Consider the following 15,008-nt stretch of genomic DNA (forward strand, 5'->3'; position numbering starts at 1 on the left):
CTCTAGTACCACCACCAGGCGGTAACTTTCCCTGGGTACGAAGTAACCAATTAGGGCTAATGAATGCCGAACACAAGGATATTTCGTATTCGGATCATATGCCTGCAGGCTGTCTGTCGTAAGACCTTGGTCGCTCTTAACTGAGCGATAAGTGACGTTAAGTGAGACCGTGAGCACCACTTCTTGCCAAATTTGCTTTTGAATTACAGGCCCCTCCCCCCCCCCCCCCCCCCCCCCCCCCCCCCCCCCCATCATGAAGTAAAACAGTACAAGTTGTGGTTTAACGGCAAAATACAGCAAATTCTAGCCCTTGAAAGTTGTAGGTTTGGAAGATCAATACGGCTGCTTTAATTCTTAAAATTCTTAAGTTAGAACGGCCAAAACACCCTACTCGGCGTCAGTCAACTGCACCCAGAAACCCTGACCGGATGGGGCTTAACTTTGAAAGTAAAAGAGTTAGAGACTTCCGGTTTTTTGTAACATGTTCCTCTTTTAAAAGTAACGTTACCTCCCCAGGAGGAAAATTCAAGACAACGTAATTGTTGAGTTATCTCAAAATCTCCAGAAAAGTCCCATTTCGGGCCGCTCAAAAGTTTGTAACTTTAACTTTGCGGATTCCTGTACTCTGGTTGGCTGAATTGTGTCACGTGGTAGCTACTTGAACATTGGAATGCGCCACGCGTGCAAATCATGCTTCGTGTCGCGCGCGAGGTCGAGCCGTCTGTTTAAATTAAACCAACTCTAGTACCACCACCAGGCGGTAACTTTCCCTGGGTACGAAGTAACCAATTAGGGCTAATGAATGCCGAACACAAGGATATTTCGTATTCGGATCATATGCCTGCAGGCTGTCTGTCGTAAGACCTTGGTCGCTCTTAACTGAGCGATAAGTGACGTTAAGTGAGACCGTGAGCACCACTTCTTGCCAAATTTGCTTTTGAATTACAGGCCCCTCCCCCCCCCCCCCCCCCCCCCCCATCATGAAGTAAAACAGTACAAGTTGTGGTTTAACGGCAAAATACAGCAAATTCTAGCCCTTGAAAGTTGTAGGTTTGGAAGATCAATACGGCTGCTTTAATTCTTAAAATTCTTAAGTTAGAACGGCCAAAACACCCTACTCGGCGTCAGTCAACTGCACCCAGAAACCCTGACCGGATGGGGCTTAACTTTGAAAGTAAAAGAGTTAGAGACTTCCGGTTTTTTGTAACATGTTCCTCTTTTAAAAGTAACGTTACCTCCCCAGGAGGAAAATTCAAGACAACGTAATTGTTGAGTTATCTCAAAATCTCCAGAAAAGTCCCATTTCGGGCCGCTCAAAAGTTTGTAACTTTAACTTTGCGGATTCCTGTACTCTGGTTGGCTGAATTGTGTCACGTGGTAGCTACTTGAACATTGGAATGCGCCACGCGTGCAAATCATGCTTCGTGTCGCGCGCGAGGTCGAGCCGTCTGTTTAAATTAAACCAACTCTAGTACCACCACCAGGCGGTAACTTTCCCTGGGTACGAAGTAACCAATTAGGGCTAATGAATGCCGAACACAAGGATATTTCGTATTCGGATCATATGCCTGCAGGCTGTCTGTCGTAAGACCTTGGTCGCTCTTAACTGAGCGATAAGTGACGTTAAGTGAGACCGTGAGCACCACTTCTTGCCAAATTTGCTTTTGAATTACAGGCCCCTCCCCCCCCCCCCCCCCCCCCCCATCATGAAGTAAAACAGTACAAGTTGTGGTTTAACGGCAAAATACAGCAAATTCTAGCCCTTGAAAGTTGTAGGTTTGGAAGATCAATACGGCTGCTTTAATTCTTAAAATTCTTAAGTTAGAACGGCCAAAACACCCTACTCGGCGTCAGTCAACTGCACCCAGAAACCCTGACCGGATGGGGCTTAACTTTGAAAGTAAAAGAGTTAGAGACTTCCGGTTTTTTGTAACATGTTCCTCTTTTAAAAGTAACGTTACCTCCCCAGGAGGAAAATTCAAGACAACGTAATTGTTGAGTTATCTCAAAATCTCCAGAAAAGTCCCATTTCGGGCCGCTCAAAAGTTTGTAACTTTAACTTTGCGGATTCCTGTACTCTGGTTGGCTGAATTGTGTCACGTGGTAGCTACTTGAACATTGGAATGCGCCACGCGTGCAAATCATGCTTCGTGTCGCGCGCGAGGTCGAGCCGTCTGTTTAAATTAAACCAACTCTAGTACCACCACCAGGCGGTAACTTTCCCTGGGTACGAAGTAACCAATTAGGGCTAATGAATGCCGAACACAAGGATATTTCGTATTCGGATCATATGCCTGCAGGCTGTCTGTCGTAAGACCTTGGTCGCTCTTAACTGAGCGATAAGTGACGTTAAGTGAGACCGTGAGCACCACTTCTTGCCAAATTTGCTTTTGAATTACAGCCCCTCCCCCCCCCCCCCCCCCCCCCCCCCCCCCCCATCATGAAGTAAAACAGTACAAGTTGTGGTTTAACGGCAAAATACAGCGAATTCTAGCCCTTGAAAGTTGTAGGTTTGGAAGATCAATACGGCTGCTTTAATTCTTAAAATTCTTAAGTTAGAACGGCCAAAACACCCTACTCGGCGTCAGTCAACTGCACCCAGAAACCCTGACCGGATGGGGCTTAACTTTGAAAGTAAAAGAGTTAGAGACTTCCGGTTTTTTGTAACATGTTCCTCTTTTAAAAGTAACGTTACCTCCCCAGGAGGAAAATTCAAGACAACGTAATTGTTGAGTTATCTCAAAATCTCCAGAAAAGTCCCATTTCGGGCCGCTCAAAAGTTTGTAACTTTAACTTTGCGGATTCCTGTACTCTGGTTGGCTGAATTGTGTCACGTGGTAGCTACTTGAACATTGGAATGCGCCACGCGTGCAAATCATGCTTCGTGTCGCGCGCGAGGTCGAGCCGTCTGTTTAAATTAAACCAACTCTAGTACCACCACCAGGCGGTAACTTTCCCTGGGTACGAAGTAACCAATTAGGGCTAATGAATGCCGAACACAAGGATATTTCGTATTCGGATCATATGCCTGCAGGCTGTCTGTCGTAAGACCTTGGTCGCTCTTAACTGAGCGATAAGTGACGTTAAGTGAGACCGTGAGCACCACTTCTTGCCAAATTTGCTTTTGAATTACGGCCCCTCCCCCCACCCCCCCCCCCCCCCCCCCCCCCCCATCATGAAGTAAAACAGTACAAGTTGTGGTTTAACGGCAAAATACAGCAAATTCTAGCCCTTGAAAGTTGTAGGTTTGGAAGATCAATACGGCTGCTTTAATTCTTAAAATTCTTAAGTTAGAACGGCCAAAACACCCTACTCGGCGTCAGTCAACTGCACCCAGAAACCCTGACCGGATGGGGCTTAACTTTGAAAGTAAAAGAGTTAGAGACTTCCGGTTTTTTGTAACATGTTCCTCTTTTAAAAGCTTAGTTGTAGTGAACGCTGAACTTAGTCGTACTGAACGCACGTTCCAATCATTTTGTAGTGAACGTTTGTGAACGTTAGTGAACGTTACGGTTAGTCAATATTTTGATAATTTTTCCGATAGTTTTTAACTTCCAGACATCCTGATTCGTGTGCTGATCATATCCCTGATAAGCCGCGGGTGAACACAAAACCCTACTGAATGTAGGGGGGAATGGAGCTCGAGCCACCTTTTGTTGGCTGGTTGGCAAGACATCCTTGGAACCCTTCAGTCTCTCTAACATAATAAGCTGGGTGGCAAACCGAGTTCCCCCTGGTTTTAGCAAATTGACATGAGAATGCGTTCTAAACGTTTCTTCACATTTGTAACTATTTTGTTACAATTCGACAATGTCTCCTTGGTCCAGCTCAACTTCCCGACATCCTCGGCAAGTAGATCGAACTGGTGGGTTACACAGCATGATCCTATGATGTGTTCATAATCAGCTTCGATTAACCGTCGTAGAGATTTATTGACATTTGGATTGTAGCTGTTACAACGTGGCAAATCCTGTCGGCGCCAATTTCTTCAATTTTGGCTTTTACAATCCCATACTGACCATTCGCAGTTTTCTCAACCCCTGTAGTATTAACCGCGTCATGAAAAATAATGTCCTGCTTTTGCACGAGGATGAAGTTAACGAGAGGGTGAGAGGATAGATCCTTCCAACCATCAGTTGTTAGGGTACATGGGAATTGCTCAGTGATCAGCCGTTTCTGGAAAACGTCCACCTGCCGTCTTAGAGAATCTCGTTCATCTGTCAGCATCTTTGCCGGATAATTGGGCTATGTCCGGCATTTTAATTTCATAATAGCAATTAACGTTCCTTATGTTCCGAACGTTAAAATCTTTTAGCAAACGCGTTCACAAACTATTTTTAGTGAACGTTCCGTACGTTCACTACAACTAAGTTTAAAAGTAACGTTACCTCCCCAGGAGGAAAATTCAAGACAACGTAATTGTTGAGTTATCTCAAAATCTCCAGAAAAGTCCCATTTCGGGCCGCTCAAAAGTTTGTAACTTTAACTTTGCGGATTCCTGTACTCTGGTTGGCTGAATTGTGTCACGTGGTAGCTACTTGAACATTGGAATGCGCCACGCGTGCAAATCATGCTTCGTGTCGCGCGCGAGGTCGAGCCGTCTGTTTAAATTAAACCAACTCTAGTACCACCACCAGGCGGTAACTTTCCCTGGGGAGGCAGTCAACCAACGCGCGGCTTTATTTTTATGATATGATATGTTTTGATTGTTATTAATAAATACCAAAATTTAAATTTGTTTTACTAAAATTTGTTTTACTATTGTTAAAATTGGTCAACCAAGTCAAATAAAAACAGCCCTGAAGAATAAAGGACGTCCGATAGGTTCTGTTATGTTAAGCATAATTTCATGGTAGCGCTCGATTTTGCACGCCGATATTTATATTTTGAATACGCGGCATGGCGCAAAAAATGATTTTCGAATCGCTTCAAAAACTTGTTTAAACAATTTTAAAAATACATAATAATTAATAACATTATCAAACAGCGATTTAATAGTTTTTACGTAAAATTTGTTCATCAAAGGAGCTATAGGCCAGAAGCCTAATTAATATTTCGCGCGCAGAAAGATTTTTTGAACATTTGACCAAATACAAAATAAAATTATTTATTTACCAAGTAATATTGGAATTGTCAATTAAAATTTTACTATTTCATTGATGTCAAAATGTGTGGCACATCAAAATTTATTAATAACCAAAATATCTAATATTTAACTTTTTTGGGGTATTAAGCAAAAAATCTTTTTAATACTTTTATAATTTATTTTTACTACTTTGCTTATTTTAGCGCGGTGCACTACGAAGCCGCGCGTACAATAATGATTCTTTTTTGATAGATTGGCAAAATTCACTTTTAGACCAAGCGTGCCTAGCTGCAAAGGATTGATATCGTTTATCTAATTGCTTATTAACCAATCTCCATTTTTCAATAATGATAATTATTGCTTCGCAGAGCAACGATCTCGACAGGTTGACATCGTAAATCAATAAATTAGTAAATTTCTAACCCACCTCCAGCTTTCTCTGATACCTAAGTTCTGGCCTTCATTATGCCACTGATATTTACTGTCTTAAATGGTGATGATGTGTGATGATTTTTGTGTCATTATTATTTGACTAATTGATTATTTTGACTGGACAGGTAGAATGTCTGTTATTATAAATCGAACTGGAAAAATCGTTCCTGCTGTTGAGAGGCGGCTATTGAGGGCATCCAGGCGTCCGTGGACGCCCCTAAAACTATTATTTGGTGGCTGATGCTTGAAAATAGAAATAGTGATAAGTAATGGTATTCGGAAATATCTAACTGCAATATAAAGCTCTATTCATTCAAACGTTCGATTGGGATGATGATTAATCACTCTACACTCGACTGTCACGTGACTTTTTCAACTCGTTCTCTAGCTGGTCCTGAACGACTATTCGAAACCCTAACCCTCTAATCTGATCCCAACCCTAACCCTAACCCAATCCTTAACAAAATCATATGCTGAAACCCTAACCCTAACGAGAAATTGGACTAACTTCCTTATACGGTCATATCACGTGATCGAGACAGTTTTTCGCCAATATCTCGTCAGGGGAGCATTTTAACCCTATGTCATAAGGGGTGATTCGGAATCAGCGTCCGAAAATACATCTATTGAAGTTGGTTTCAACTGTCGGGGGCCCTTTTAGAACAATCTCGAAGATCGACTGTAGAGTGATTTAGCACGCTCGGTTCGATTGTAAGCGCACGCATGATCTTTGTGAAATTTTGTGTTGTAAGGTGTCCAATCCTCGTTTGGACAACTAAGACGCACAGTTTTAACACATAGTTAATTGTAAACGATACAAAGCACATCAAGCGCATCCACTACAGGTAATCTATATGATTTGGTTGTCCAGGACACCTTGCAATCTGAACTGTTATGATACTGCGCGGCTGAGATCTTACACATGTGTGTCCTGTTTCTACTTTTTTATCTTTTCTTTTCTTTTTTTTGATTGGTCGGCGTCGACTGTAAGCCTTCCTTGCGGTGGCTTTCACAACGCGTCCCCATTCTCCAACTCCTGCTGCTAGAGAGAGAGACTCCCAAGTTATATACCATAATTATATTATACATAGATATCGACAACAGACTCTGAGAGTCTTGAAGTTCTGTTACCACCGCCCCTGGTGCAACCCCTTATGGGTTTACGATGAGGAGACAGGGACTTCCAGGGACGGTCATGGCCTGCTACATGCAACTCGTAGGAGTATGCAATGTTCCTGTAAGGTCACTGTGTGTCCGATCCAAAAATCCTAGGGTACATGAGACGTGGAAGCCTGTGAGCGTGTTAGAGTCTGTTAAGTGTTAGAGTCCTAGGGCTACACGAGACGTCGTAGCCTGTGAGCGTGTTAAATCCTAGGGTTACACGAGACATGGTAGCCTGTGAGCGTGTATACCGCTCCTCTATCGTTGTTTTGAGTGTCTGATCCAAAACCAAATTCTAGGGTACACGAGGCGGCGCGTGGTAGCCTTTGAACGTGTAAAATCCTGGGGTTACACGAGACATGGTAGCCTGTGAGCGTGTAGTCCGCTCCTCTATCGTTGTTTTGAGTGTCCGATCCAAAACCAAATCCTAGGGTACATGAGACGTGGAAGCCTGTGAGCGTGTTAGAGTCTGTTAAGTGTTACGTCATGTGGGGGCCTGTGAGCGTGTTAGTTTCCTGCGGAAGGTGTTATTTGCCTGTGGGAAAAGCGGTTATGTTGCGGTTCTAAGGTCAGTAGAGGCTATTAGAGCCTTTCCTTGTTGTAGAGATGGCTAGTCCCTTCCTTTGCATAGGTTAGAAACACCCATGCACCTCCCGTTCGAGCCACCCACCCCACACCGCGTGCAGGTTCGGTGAGGTTTTTCGTGGGGCGTGTCTCCTGTTTCACTCATGTTATAAGTTTTTGTTTTTGTTTATTTGCTGTCGCCTGTTACACATTACATACATGAGGCACTGTGGCCTGTGTGTAACTGTAATGTACGTTGGAATAATTTAATTAATTATTTAACTCTCTGTTATGGTAATGGTATTGTATGCAGTCATCGGTGAATAGACATTGGCAGTTTGGGGGGGGGGGGGGGGGGGGGGGGGGGTTGGGGGGAGCTTGGGGCAGCCCCAAGCCCCCCCCCCCCCCCCCCCCCCCCCAGTCGGTCGGACACCCAACAAAACTGCCAGCCAGCTCCCACGAGCCGCATCTGCTGCTGTTCTCTAAGTAAGAGCATCAGGTTTTTTAAAGCTGCTTTGTGTTTTATTTCTTGGCAATAATTTCAATGACTATAAAGACATGCCACAATTCGATCGAAACACGATTTAATTTCTTAACATGCTTAGTAAATACAATGAGAATAACAGCGATTCAACAATCTCATTAAACTATATAAAAAAATAAGTATAAAGAATAAGGAAAAGGAATGGGAATGAAGCCAATACCAGAAGTGAAACCCCACCAAAGAATAATTGATCCTTAGGTAGACCTGGTGAAATAAAGTAACTGAACTGTAAGTTTAAGAAAAGACGGAAGGAATAAAGGAGAGAGGAAATAATGTTATGTGAACATCATCAGCAGATGACTTGGCACACCGGTTTCGGGGGTTTAATACCTGTACCGGTTTAATGTGCCAAGACCCCCTAGCAATCACTCGTCAGTGATCACCTGTTCACGTTAAATGTGATGTCAAGGATGTCGCTGACATCAAGTATACTGTATTTGTACAGAATACTAGGTCGGTCTTTCAGAAGCTTTCTGAATTTACTCTTCAGGAGTCTGTCATTATAACATCTTGAAAGAAGTGTCCTATAAAGGGTGTTGGTAGAACACAGAAAAGAATCAAGGTCAGAGATAATGGAAGAGTAACGAAGGACCTGACCGTAAAAAACATTATAACCAACAGAAGAGGAAATATTACTGTTAGGAAAGGTGTACATGACCACAGGAAAATTGAAGTCATCAAGTTTGTTGTAAAGCTTGGTGGCGACGTGTCCGGAGTTATTCATCGAGATGTTGATGTCGAGATAGTTTACGGACTTATTGTCGTCACCACTCCTCTCCATAAGCAGGTCAGGTGGATAAATGGACCTGATTAGGTTAGAGAAATGCAAATAGTTCATGGTGTTGAGGTCGTCGACATATCTGCAGTTTCTTGAGAGGAGCTTAGCGAGACCGAACTTCTTTTCTTTGATTAGGCGTGTCATGTAGTTGAATTCACACTTCCCTAGCGAAAGATCAGCGAACTGGCTACTAGAATTCCCTCCCATGGGAATGCCTTTCGTTTGTCTTAAAATCTGATCCCCAAAACAAACAAAAGTGTTAAACAGAATAAATGTAATAGCTGTTTTGAGTTTATCAGCAGAAAAACATAAGTATCCGTTATATTCCTTTTTAGAGAAAAAATTGTTGTTCTTATACAGAGAAACACAAATAAATTTATTCGTATTACTAAAGAGGAGATCTATTAGCTCGAAAAGCAGTGACTGTACAACCTGAAGGTCTAGATTGGTATACAGAGTGGTAAAGTCGTATACCTGCATATTAAAAATCTCTAGTCTAGGCAGCCTTTCCAGGAACTGTTTAGAGCTGTTAATGCTCCAGTCGCAGTTAATTCCAGTATTGTTGTAGATAGAGTTGCAGTATTTGGAAAAGTATTCTTTTAAAACTTTTAAAGCTTTGTTGACTACAACTGATATCTGCTTAGTGGTACATTTACTGGCCCCAGCTATAAATCTAGACTTATAAGGATTCTTGTGAAGTTTAGGAATCCAAAAGATTCTCGGTAGACAAAGGTTGTCCTCGGAAACACGAATATTAAAGTTATCTTTAATGAAGTTCACATGTTCCTGAATAATATCATCCTCTACAGAGTTAACCGGATGATAAGTAGAATTGCCACGACACTCTAGAGAAGTGAGATCGTAGCCAAGTTCGTTGAGAAGGGTTAAAAGATAAAACTTCTTGCAGACAAAAACATAATTATTTGAAGCTTTATCTACGGAGCAAATAATAAAAGAAGAAGAAAGACTGTCGAGATAAGATTTAACATCATCCCTTTGTAGAATGGAATTGTAGGGAGTGAAGTTATTAGGGGAGGAGGAGAGGAAGTTAAGGCGATTGGTGAAGATCCGGGAGACCTCATCTTTCCAATCCTGGAATTCCAAACATGAAAGTCCATGCTTCCTAGCCATACGGGTGGCGAAGTTGGCTGAACACTCGTTGAGGCTCTCCAAGATTTGCTCAGGAGGAACAGACACAGGTTCCCTAAATTTGGTACCGTAACTCATGATGCCTCTTAAATCCTCGTGCTCAATGAAAGCAAGGTCACCGGTGATGATGTGGCCTCGAGGCTGATAGCAATAAGGGTTACTAGAACAGGGGCAATCACCTTCCAGGATGGAGGAAATAGTAGTATTATCAAGTGATTTAAGGAATCTATTATAATTAAAAAGCTTACGCCCGACAGGAATATCGTACTTATAGTAAACTTTTAAGGGAAGGAAAGGCGTAAGGTTTGGAGGGAGAAGAGTCAAGATCCTAGAGTCACGAATGACTGATTCTATTCGGAGTTTATCAAATATTTTAGAACAATAGTGAAAAGTGATAAACTCGCTATTAACAGAGGTGATATTAGGAGAAGAAGTGCTGTCAGCAAAAGATTGTATAACAAGGAAAATGAGAGGTGATATTAGGAGAAGAAGTGCTGCCAGCAAAAGATTGTATAACAAGGAAAATGGCTCCAGATTTGCAGAGGGAATGAGAGCTAAGTTGCTTGAGCTCGCCTTTTTGAAGGCTACTTATATCTTTATAAAAGCTGTATTTGCTTTCAGACATTTTTCTTTTTAAACTTTCATATTTATTGTCAATCTCTCTTAAAGTGAGAGTCCTTTTGTATATTCTATCTTCATGGCTTTTGTTTTTCTTTTTTCTGCCATGTCCTCTTTTATATCTTTTTATTTTATTTTTAAAATAAATATCGTTAAAGTTGCTTTTAGAAATATTACCAGAACCTTTTATGTTGTCATTGAGACCTAGAGGGTGAGCAGTGCTCAGGAGATTAATCCAAAGAAGTTCCCTGTCAGCTAAGGCCAGACGAGGGTCTTCAGTAGAGGAAGGGTCAATAAAATCAATAATTTGAATGGAGGCGTCATGAAAATTATGACCGGGAGTATTAAGTTAGTATCAAGTTATATACAGTAGTAGGGAAATATTTAAAACCAAAACTTTACTAGCTGTGCTACAAACATGGGGCTCGGCAAACAGATGGGATTCGGAAAGAAGGGGAAAATTCATGTGAACACAGAGAAGCCAACCTACTATCCTGGAGAGGTTTGTACATGATGGTTAATACTTAATCAATATAGTTTACAGTACAATGATTTATACATAAATGTTTAACTAATGTTTCATTTAAATGTGTCATGAAGAGGACCTCATTCATTCTTATATTCAGGGGACCTCAACAAGAGTCATTATCTTTTGTAGAAGCTCCATTCTATGTGTCATGTGAGAGTACAGCATGTTTTTGTTTAAATTGATTAAGCGAGTTTGGTTATTTCATGATAATTCTGTCAATAGTTCAAGTTCAGTGGTTCAACTGTTGCAGCCCCTCAATTAGAGTTGTACAATTACATAGACAACACCACTCACCAGAGTTTCAAACAAGAGAAGTCACCTCTGCATGTGTAGGCTTATCCTGTTAATCTACCTGTTTTACCTCAAAAATTGTCTATTATCCTCTACTCCTTGCCACCATAAGCTTATCCACCGGATCCTTTTCTCTGAGCATGCCAGTCAGTAGCATCTACCAGTCAGTAGCATCTACAAGCTCTAGTGAGTGAAGGATGCAGGTGATAATAAAGGGTGCCCAGCATAGAAAGTCTGATCCTATGATCATTGAGATTCGTCTATTCATCCTTTGGAATCCTCATAGAATTCCAAATCCCAAACAGCCTTACCAGGCTGAGTCCTGTCATAGAGAAAAGGGAGACCTGAGAACCAAAAGTGCTGAAGATTCCTAGCATTGAATATCCAAAACTGGTCATCCAATTTGTTTGCCTCAGGCAGCAGTCTTTCCCAAAAACTGCTGTATCCAAAACCGATATTGCTAGAAGATATGACCCTACCATTAGGTCACCCATGATGCTTATTGCTAGAATCAAGGATTTGTTGATGAACGCAACAGAAGTCCTGGACTTTCTGAGGGAGATGAGGGTCCTAACCATAATAACTGAGTTTGCTGCCACAGAAGAAACTCCTATTGTCCAAGAAATTCTCTTAAGATGGCCATTGTTCAGTATTTCTGTAGAACACTCCTTATTGCATTCATCAGTTAAATCTAGACAGTCGATTCGCCCATCACACAGCTTTGTTACAGGTATGTACTGCCGTGTTTGGTTGTCTTTACACTGGAAGTGGTTGGTGCATTGTGCCTCATCTGACCCATCCCCGCAGTCATCTACCAGGTCACAAACTTGGGCATAGTCCACGCACTTTAAACTGTTTTTACAGACAAAGAAATCGTTGACGTAGACGTTGTAGTATGACGTTCTAAAGAAGGTGATGTACTCATTGTTGACTAATGTTCCCACTCTGTTTGGATACTGACCAGGACATGACTCATACTTGGGTATGTCTTTCAGAGGGCAGGAAGAGTTAAGGCATCTGCCATTGCAGCTATTGTAGACATAATCCTCTCCATACAGATTATCGCAATTCTTGGCAGTTTTAGGTAAATGTACTTTCGTTGCCTCATTTCCAAACATCTCTTGCTTAGGAAAGATAAATTCATGAGTGGTACATGACATGGCCTGATTTTGGACACTCGATAGTCCGTCTATGCAGTATGAGAGAAGTTTGCTAAGGCCCCTGTTTGTCGTCATTGCTCTTCTGGATAGGCTCTTCTTCTCGTGGGACTTTTTACACATTTCCTGTTCATTACCACATGTCTCCCTCCCATCACAAAGTAGATTAAACTCCACATAGTCTGGATCTATCATCTGGCACAGCAGCACGTTCTCACATGAGGAGTTGTCTCGCACAAACCGTCTTACCAACGCCAACACCGCAAGTCATCCATCCTTCCTTCTCATCACTCCCATCCAAACAGTCCTCCACTCCACCGTGCAGCCAAGACAGTGGCAGCGGGAGGACACCAACTTTCCAAGTCATCCGCTGACAACCCTTCTCTGTGGTGCCCTTACACATGTAATGTGTTTCATCACTTTCATCTTGACAGTCAACTATGTTGTCACAGAGCATATGTTTGTGCACGTAACAAAATGGTGATAAAATAATACAGTTAGTGTCGAGGGCATCATCACAAATTGGATTACTGACACATATCTTTAACTTGGATACCGTGGATAAGTATACCCCAATGTTACACTTCTTTTCTGTCCTATCAGGGTCAGTGCAGTTCGACTGATCCATAAAATTTTTGACTGTTACTGAAGTATTGTTCAGGAGGATCACCTAAATCCTCGTCACAAAGCTTAAAAGCATTAAGGCGCCTACGGGATTTGTACTCATATCTGGTATACGAAATCATCCAATTAATGGAAGTGATGAAACACATTACATGTGTAATTTGCCAGCTTTTCTGTTGATGCAGGAATTTTGTGTACATTTTTTCGTAGTGCAGATGTCCTCAATGTCATTGGGGCCACACGGCACACTGGGACTTACGATAAAACACTTCAATTGGTGGAACATAAGTCACCCCACTGTGTAGTCCATACTTATAGCCATTGCAGTCACCCTCATCCTCAAAGTATGTATAATGATATCCGTCACCTATTACTATGGCTAATGTACCGTTACACTCACCACCTTCAGTGTAAACCTTTTTTAGTAAAGAACTCTTTCCAGTTTTAGCTTTATCGCAATCAGTTTCATCAATGTTTGTATTGACACGGTCAGGACTGTCATTACAGAGCTTACCTTGAGATTTGAACCAGTAACACGGTGGTCTAATTAATGGCATCCATGACCAACAATCTCTTGGACTCACTATGTACTTCTTTCTTCTACACAAGAAGTCTCCACACGCAGTCCCACTTAACCTGTTTTGTACCTCCCTGGCTTCAAGTCCGCACGCTTGATAATAATGTGGGTCATCATGTAACACGGGGAAGTTGTCGTCTCCACTACCGGACAATCACTGGATCAAAAAGACAAAAACAAACAGGAAACCGGCGTGCCATGCTGACCATAATATTATAATGTAACTTTCAAAGACTGTTAAAATATCTCATACAAATTTAGGGAATAGTTCACATTATAATAGCACGTTAGAATCTCCCAGATAAGTTCCTGGCACAATGAGTAGATTGCTTGTGTAACATGCCATCCCGTTGGTCGATAAAATAGTTGTACAATATGCATATGTACATACATCTTTATATCACATTTTGCTGATAACGTCACAATATGAAAATTTCACTGGAAAATACTTAATCTGTGATACAAAAGTGCTGAAAACGCACTTTTTAAAATTTTACTTGAAGAATTAAACCGATAAAGTACTGTACGCAATATACCACTGACTTTATTAGACGAAGCAAATTATTCGATGCCCCTACAATAACATCGCGCTTTACTTATACTTCTAATCGTTGCAGGTCATTATTTGACCTGCAACGATGATGAACAGGAGGGCCAAAATTATCTGCTGATATGTTATTCGTCAAGGTACTTTTTATAAATCTCTGGTCTCTTTGTAAACAGACGAGCAAACCATTTTAAATGTTATAAGTCATGTTATAAATCTTTAGTTAGAGACTCTTATTCCAACTATTTACATTTTTATTGTCGTGTCGACTGTCGCTACTAGTAGAGATTCGGTAGGGACAATGATCGGCTCAGATAATTTCAGTAATCTTTAAATAATTTGAACAATGAATTCTACTTTCTGCCACAATTATCCATTTATCCCAACAGTTGAAAAAGTGAAATTAACAGAGCCTATCCCCTCAGTTTGTAAACGGTAACGTGTTCGTTGATCTGAAGGAGGAGGTGGAGTGCGATGCTGTGATCGTGCAGTGTAAGGGAAAAGAGAAATGTTACTGGCAAGAGACGAGACAAAGGTGGGCATTATTATTTGGGGAGCGGGAGAGGGTCGAGGGACATGCTGCCAGGCGGGAGAGGGACATTCTGCCAGGCGGGAGAGGGACATGCTGCCAGGCGGGAGAGGGACATGCTACCGGCGCGGGCTACATACACTTTCTGTTTAAGGGTCTATCAGTGATATTGATTACAGCTAAGATTATGTGATATCAACGAAGAAAGGCTTTGCAGCTTGTACCATGTTACTTTTAAGTTAAAAAATAAGTTTTAAAAAACTAAATTTTTTTAAATTTTGAAAACCGGCTCTGCTGACTATACTAGTATAAATCTGCTAGTTCGTTTTAGGAGCTTTCGATAGTAAGAGTAAGAGTAAGACGTCATGATGATAAGACAAATATTTTTTTAATCCTAGATTTTATTGGAATTTAAACTCGCA

The 15,008-nt window shown here is 41.6% G+C and overlaps 2 protein-coding genes across 2 annotated transcripts in view; both read left to right on the forward strand.

Moving 5' to 3' along the window:
* LOC134811132 (arrestin domain-containing protein A-like) overlaps window positions 1-15,008 on the forward strand; it is a 103,448-nt gene that overhangs the window by 73,234 nt on the left and 15,206 nt on the right. Inside the window, exons 2-3 of the mRNA XM_063817871.1 lie at window positions 10,736-10,834; window positions 14,483-14,592. Of these exons, the coding sequence (XP_063673941.1) occupies window positions 10,751-10,834; window positions 14,483-14,592 (194 nt within the window). The 5' untranslated portion in view covers window positions 10,736-10,750. The remainder of the gene's footprint in view (window positions 1-10,735; window positions 10,835-14,482; window positions 14,593-15,008) is intronic.
* The window catches only part of LOC134811143 (calmodulin, striated muscle-like), a 42,441-nt gene continuing 41,822 nt past the window's right edge, over window positions 14,390-15,008 (forward strand). Inside the window, exon 1 of the mRNA XM_063817891.1 lies at window positions 14,390-14,399. The gene's annotated coding sequence lies outside the window, so the exon portion shown is untranslated. The remainder of the gene's footprint in view (window positions 14,400-15,008) is intronic.

Source organism: Bolinopsis microptera, chromosome 1 (assembly GCF_026151205.1).
Source record: "Bolinopsis microptera isolate Bmic1 chromosome 1, MBARI_Bmic_1.0, whole genome shotgun sequence".
NCBI lineage: Eukaryota > Metazoa > Ctenophora > Tentaculata > Lobata > Bolinopsidae > Bolinopsis > Bolinopsis microptera.